This window comes from Gavialis gangeticus, unplaced genomic scaffold, assembly GCF_001723915.1.
Source record: "Gavialis gangeticus isolate Ggan-Ray unplaced genomic scaffold, GavGan_comp1, whole genome shotgun sequence".
Lineage (NCBI taxonomy): Eukaryota > Metazoa > Chordata > Crocodylia > Gavialidae > Gavialis > Gavialis gangeticus.
This window is the reverse complement of record NW_017729025.1, coordinates 79,837,936-79,845,532: the sequence shown is the minus strand read 5'-3', so window position 1 is coordinate 79,845,532 and position 7,597 is coordinate 79,837,936. Positions and strand designations below refer to the sequence as shown.

Genomic DNA, 7,597 nt, shown 5'->3' with positions numbered 1-7,597 from the left:
TACACAGCTGCAGACTACTTTAAAAGGCCCCAATTCTGTAAAAATCTGAACTCACACTGCATGAGGAGTCAGATGAACATGCAACAAAGCCGAGCGCATTCTATAATTTGCATCTCCAGAGCTCCCAGGCTGTTGTTATTTTCAAAACGGGAAGGGGGAAAAGGATGGAGGGAGTTTGGATGGATTGGAGCCCCCGGGGGGCGGGGAGGGGAAGGGCTCTAATCCACCCGCCCCACCCTCCAGCGCTGAATGGGGAACCCAAAAAATGATTTTCCTTTGCTCCCTTCCCACCTTCCATTCTGAAAACAGCGTCCAGGCTGGGAGGGAGAGTGGTGCTGTAGCAGAGACCGGGCTGCAGGCTGGCAGCAAACAGCTGGAATCCCCAACTTCCAGACCTAACAGCGAACTTCTGGTATGTCTGAGATCACTGCAACTCACAGTGCTTCCTGCAAAGTGCTATTAGTAGAAATAGAGAGCTGCTCTTCTGTCTGAGCTCAGGAAGGGGTGGGCAGCAACAGGAAGCAAAGCTTTACAGAGCTGGTAAGTTTAGTGTGTCTTGTTGGCTTTACAGTTTTTGAATGTCAACCTTCCTCTCCTGCTCCTGTATTTTTAAATGGCACTAAGCTTCACGTTGTTCACAATAAAAACTATAGGTGCAGTTCTTCATGTGACAGGCAATAGCTCCCTGAATCTTCCTCTTACGCCCTGGAAGATGGTACATGAACTATGGTCTACCTTTACTTCAATGCATCAGTTATTCCCACACAATCAGGAAAGCAGTGTGGGGGAGGCAGGTACTCCAGGGAGCAGCCAGGCTGCCTGTGCTGAGGGGGAGTCAGCCTACATTTATGTCTAAGGAAGGAGAGGATCTGGGCTGCACATATGGATTGGGGTGGGGGGGGATGGGGTCACATGGTGTCCCAGTTGTCCAGAACTTGGACAGCCCTGGTCTAAATGATACAAGGTCTCTTACAGGGACACTAGAGAGGCCAGAGTGAGAAGAACAGGATTTCTTCCTGTTCTGCCTCAGCGGAACTAACACAAACTAATTGGTCAGGTTATTCTGTAGAGACAAGATTCGGAATTTCAGCAGCTCACACTCTACTGTTTCAGATTGTCCATCTGGTTTTAGCAACCATCAATCCTCTGGATCATGGAGTACATGCAAGAGATCTATGTGAGCATCACATCAAGACCTTCAATGCATATGCCGGGGCAAGGGCATGAAAAAGCGGAGGCTGCCTTGGACCTATCACCCCCCACTTTAGACCATCAAGACAGAGTTGAAAGGTCAGACTGAATACAGATGTTCAGTGTCTCAATGGTTGTAGCTTCTGCCAGAGCAGCAGATTAGAGCTGCTGCTGACTGCCTAACAAGCAGTCAGCAAAGGCACATTTCTGTCAAGGTGATGACCCTTAGCCTTTCTCCAATCAAGGAGTACTATAAGGTGGCGGGAAGTAAGGTTTTGAGGTGTCCTATAATTGTCTTACTCTGGAGGTTGCAACACTGTGGTATTTTATAGGACCTATCCCACCATGAGTAGTCCCACCGTATTGCCAACAAGCCCTCCAACCGGATTTAGTTTACAGCCATACCCAGGACCGAGATTGCCTATCAGTTCTAACAGAAATTCCATTAATCTCCTTTCACTCCATTAGACACCTAGCTGGTATCAAAGGGTTTTCTTTTAAGGTCTGGTAACCAAAGGAGTCTTTCTAGGGTTAAGCTTTGGTTTACACTGGAGTTTTACTGATATAGCTGTACCACTTGGGAGTGTGAAGAAAATATACACCTAAATGACACAGCTCTGTAGCTGCTCTTATACCAGCAAAATGTCCTTTTGCATGAAATAAAGATTGACGTGATGCTGTTTGGGGAACTGGCAGAAGCTGCAACCCCTTTAGGGGAGTTTGCAGATGTTTCTTTACTAGCAACTCTACTAATGGGAAACCAAGTTCTACACTTGCTATGCTGTTCTAAGCCTCATACATCAATGACACTGAGCCCTGATCAGCTTAGGAACCAAAGTGAGTTGTTTGTTTTAACCAAAAAACCCATAACAACACACTCCTGAATTAAAATACTTAAGTGGTAAGCCTCTTCTAATTCTTATTAAATATTTTATCTACATCTTGTTTTAAGCAACTTTATTGCATTTTTTGTACTTGGGGGAAAGATGAAACCAATGCACTCAGTAAAACAAAAGAAAAAACCATGATAACATTTTCTGCAAAGAGCTGTAGGTCAGAACCCAGTCTTGAACTCCTGACCTGGTGTTCCAGGACCAAGCACCAGCTTGATCCTCTACCAGGTCACAGCTCTTGGAAGAAGCAAGAATGGCACAGAAGTCCCAACAGGGAAAAACCTCCTATTGGTGGCCCCTGACTGACCTGGGGCTCCTGGCCCTGGGTTGGATTCTCCCACCTATATAAGGCTTCCTGTTTCCTGGGGAAGCTGTCCAGACAAGGCTCCTGCCAACCTTGGACTGTTCTGTTTCCCTGCCTTTTTGCTCTGCTTGTATATCTGACCATCCATTGCTGACCAAGCTTGGCCTTTGACCTCTGCTTACATCTCAGGTCTTGGATTGGCTGGAACTTCACTCTCATAGGTATCTGACCCAGCTTGCTCCCTGACCTTGCTCTGCCTAGTGTGTTAGGCCCAGCTAAGGCTCTGACCCTCTGGCCTTGACATTTCCTACCCCTCAGACTTTTGGCTAATAATCAGTGTAAACCATTAGATCACCTATGCCTTGGTGTATGACAATAAGCAATATGTGGAAGAGCCACTTCTGGCTTTGGAGTGCTACAGTAGAAGTCTCCTACTTGCAACTACCATGTGACTTTCTGAAATCCTCTCTACTAAAAAAAAATAAAAAAGCTCATGAACTACTGCAAAATACAGCCCTTGACATTTCACCTAACTTCTAACATTCTAAGTAAAAAAAACCTTCTACATTATCCAAAACAAATTAATACCTACTTTGAACGCCCGATGGAATGTGCACGATGTTTATTGTTCCCTCCATGTTCCAGAGGGACACCATTTAAATTGGAACCATATTTGAGCCCTCCAGTGTCTTTTCCAAAAGGATTTTCCTGGCTGGTCAAAGCAGCAATTTCCAAACGTTCCTGAGAATTAAGAAAAAGGAAGGGATTGCCTTTTTCTTTAAGATGTATGGATCAACTTCACTATTACCATGCAAAGACACTTAGATAACTAGGATCCCAAGGTAAATTCATTCATGATGTTGGGGAAGTAGTACTGAAAATCAAAAAGAACATCTTTCAATTACCTATTGGCAATAACACAAGGACACTTAATACTAAATAAAATGTATAATTTTTGTATAATCTTCCATTTCAGTCTTTCTGATCATTTGCAAGTGAAAATCTCAGCCAACTGAAAAGATACTGATAAATAAAATGCATCTTAGTTTATTATATGGCAAATATATTTAAGAAATTGCATTGATCAAAACACAAAACATTTCTTAAAGCATATCAACGTCCATCGGAAGCATGTGACAGGGAAAAATGAGAAAGCATTTGACCTAATTTAATCATTTGATTTTCCTTATTGCTATAAAACATGTGCTCAAGTGCTTACAACCAATGTTATTACACAATTACCTGTTTTGCCATTTCCTTCTTTTTTTTCTCTTCTCTCTTCTCCTCCTCCCTTCTCTGAATCTCATCAAGAATTTCACGTTGCTGAAATACATTTTACTGTTATCAGAAAATTAAAAACAAACACAAAGCAACCTATGATCCTACCCCTGAGAGGATCTGATGACCCCAGGGGCAAAAAATACTGAAGTCAAATCAATTTCTCTTAGCTATGCCAATAAAATGTTATGCCAAAGAAAAAAGGAATAGGTAAAGGAAAATTACTTTTAACAACCCAGAGCTCTCAAGTTAAAAAGGAAGTTTTTAGGGCTCATATACATGGAAAAGATATTGAGAAATAACCTGACTTGAAGATTTAAAATGCAGTAGCCATTCTGCCCTAACTTTTAATGTGGATACTTTTACCCTACAATGAACATTGTGTGGGTTAACATAAACCATACATTTGGTACAAAACAACTATTTGACAGAGATTTATTATATTCCAAAACAGAGGCCAAGATACTATAATTTTCTGACACTATAAAAGGTGTTTTTAACACTGGGGGTTAAAACACTAACCTCCTTCTAAAGCTGTAGACAAAATGTTCTTTGTATGTTCATGGCGGGGGAAGAGAGAGAGGAGGCGTGAGAGAGGGAAGGGAAGCAGATTCCAGATTCTATCCATTAATTGCTTATAATAGATCAATAATATATTTATGACTTTGTTTCAGATGCTATATTTTGCTGATGGTGATAAGGCACATCAGTAAATAAGCCACCATTTTAAGGAACCTATTGGTTTGACGGACTGATTATCTATTTCTGTTGAGCAATCATTTATTAAAAAATGTATTGACCATTTATAAGATTTCTGTTAAGTTCCCTTCTTGAAGTGACACTGTTTATCTAAAATGACAGTGAGATCACACCCATTTTCATTCTTACTTCCTGTTCCTCTCTTCTTTTAACTTCTTGTATCTGACGCTCTTCTTCTTGGGCCAGTCTCTCTTGTTCTTTTTGTTGATTTTTTAGCATTTCTTCATGAAAAGATTTAGAAGGTGGCTTATTGTACTCACTGAGAAATGACTGTACATGGTCTGCAAGCTCAAATATCATTACCTAAACAAAAGTAAACATAAATGAAACCCAGTTTCAAAATAGTGCAAAAGTACAGCAACATAATGTAGTAATGAGGCACCCAATTTAGAAAAGCATTTAAGTCAGTAGACTCCTATTGCATAACTGAGCATTGTCATCAGGAGAAGGGACATGCTTTTCCTGACATAGCTATTTGACAGAATTGTAATTAGTAACTGTGACTGGATAATCACTAACCACAGCAACAAAGACAGTTTTCTCTATATAATTTTCATTGATATCAATTCCAGTATGAAATACTCCTGATTAAGACAAATAACTTCCCAATCATAATGATTTCATTTTTACTGAAATCGTCAAAAAATATATTACAAAAACCGCACACTCTCCATGTACTGCTGAGAATAAATTGTTTATTTAACTGCTGATATTATATTGTGATTTTCCCCCGCAAGTCAGACCCATCATTACAGCTGCAGAACCACCTTGGTGGTAACCAGCTCTCGATCTCAAATAACTTGGCAGCCTGAGGAAATACGACAGCATGACAGCTCAGTTCAAAATTTTAGGCAGATCAGCAATGAAAAGCCACACTGTCAAAGCCACCACGTCACAATTCTCCTCTCATACTAAAATTGTTTTCTATGATAAAATAGCACGAATCACACCAACAGTTCAAACTCCTAAATATATTAAACAGAACAGATAACACGGACAGTGACTGGTATTACAAGCTCCTAAATTATATCTCAACCATCATCTGAAAAGACTGCCTCAGGACACTCAGAGAATAGACGAGTTCCTGAACCCATTCAGCTGTTAGCCTCTCTATTAAAGACTATCATAAAAGGTACCAATTCAGCTGACTATTATTACACGATAGACATAACAGAATCATTTAGGATAGCTATTCCTCCATCATCCAGTAGGATGTGGACTGAGCTCATGACTCAAGTTTACTGCTAGTCCTGACACACAGTAATAGTTTTCAGTCACTGCCAGCTTGGTTGGATGATCCACTGTATCAATTAAGTAATGCCTGTTTTTTAATTTCAACAATCCCGAACATGAAAAGGCAACTATTTTTCCAAAATTAATGCTACACCATGTAAAAAGTTTCCCCTCCTCACCTGAGCAACTTACTGATAGGCCCAGATAGGTCTAGGTTTGTAGTTACAAGAAGGTATGTGATAACAGCATACTGCACACACTGCCTCAAGCAGAAAGAGATTTACAAGCATCTTAAATAATTAATCCCTTGCTTGCACGTAATAAAGCCAGAGGGCAACATGGGAACAGAAGGCATACTGCACTGTTCATGTATCTTCTTATTCCATGCACAAAACAAAACACCTTTTCTAGGGTACCACTTTGAACTAAGAACATGTGCCCAGATACACAAAAGCAAATAAAAAAGACATTTCTAAACACTTTAAAACAGAGGTTCCTGACCTCCGGGCTGCGGCCTGGTACTGGCCTCTGAAGGGTTGGCTGCCAGACTGGAAGTCCAGAAGTGACCAGCATACTGCGGACTGGCAGCCAACCCTTTTTTATACTGAGTTGGCTGCCGGTCCGCAGTATGCTGGTCACTTCTGGACTACACTATGCTGGTCTGCAGTTTGCTGGTCTACGGTCACTTCCAGTCCATGGTTTGCCAATCCACGGTCTAAAAACTTTGGGAACCACTGCTCTAAAAGTATAACCTCCTTTCTACAGTATAACACGGGGTGCTCAATCTCAAGCCCTCAGGCCAAATGAGGCCCACAGAGGCATAACATCCAGTCTGCAGGGCTCTCCCAGATTGGAAACTTGGCAATGGGGAGCAGTGGAAGCTCCACACAGCCAGCTCTAGTTTTGCCCTGGGTCATTGCCCACGTATCCAGGCATTGGCCATACCTGGACTGGGGCAAGGATGCTCTCTTCTTCCTCACCCTAACCTCCCACCCCTCGCCAATCTGGATTGGAGCCACTCCAACCCTTCTCCAATCTGCACATCCAGATTGGGGTGCCCAGGCCTGATGTGATTTGCTCCACCCTGTGCATCTGGATGGGGACTGGGTTGCTTCCTCCTCCACCATGTGTGTCCAGATTGCGATGTATCGAGGTTGAGCTGCACAACACCCCCCACAGCTAGACTGTGCTCATCAAATGGATGCGGCCCATGGAAGTGTCTGGCATCACCCACCCGACCCGTCAGGTCAAAAGTTTGGGTACCACTGGTATAACATGCCTTTAATAGGACTAGGTATGGAAACCCCCTAAACTTCTCATAGCATGGACTACATTTAATAAAGAACCCTTTCCGAGTCCACCATCTTGTTCTTTAGTGAAAATAATTCTTCTCCAATTTGTTTTTAGAACATAATCCTGTAGCAAGGACAGCAATTGCATACAGAAACAGAGTAGCATTAGAAAAATATTTAAAGATTCAGTGTTTTAAGATAAAGTAACAACTAGAAACAAGGATGAGTACCAACATGATGTGACCAAGTAATTCTCCATGAATCATCAGCAAATGTACCGCAACTAGAGAACCCTCGCCTAACTTCAGATACTAGGTCTCACTATCTTTAGCACATTTTTACAAAAATGTCAGGAGTCCAATAGTTTCATAGTTTCATAGATTTAGGGTCGGAAGGGACCTAGTAGATCTTCTAGCCTGACCCCCCGCCAGGGCAGGAGAACAACAAAACCCCAAAACAAGAAACAGGACTCAAATGAGTCCAGCCAGGTAGGCATCCAGCCTCTTCTTAAAGACCCCCAGGGTAGGGGCCAGCACCACTTCCCTTGGAAGTTGGTTCCAGCTCCTAGCCGCCCTAACTGTGAAGTAGTTTTTGCGGATGTCCAATCTATACCTCCTCTCCATCAACTTGTGCCCATTACTCCTTGT

At 42.2% G+C, this 7,597-nt stretch overlaps 1 protein-coding gene across 1 annotated transcript in view; it reads right to left on the bottom strand.

The window, feature by feature from the left end:
* The window catches only part of EIF2AK4 (eukaryotic translation initiation factor 2 alpha kinase 4), an 86,223-nt gene that overhangs the window by 69,259 nt on the left and 9,367 nt on the right, over positions 1–7,597 (bottom strand). The window contains exons 4-6 of the mRNA XM_019519926.1: positions 4,555–4,728; positions 3,631–3,711; positions 2,981–3,129 (exon numbers count right to left, since the gene is read on the bottom strand). Coding sequence (XP_019375471.1) covers positions 2,981–3,129; positions 3,631–3,711; positions 4,555–4,728 — 404 coding nt within the window. The remainder of the gene's footprint in view (positions 1–2,980; positions 3,130–3,630; positions 3,712–4,554; positions 4,729–7,597) is intronic.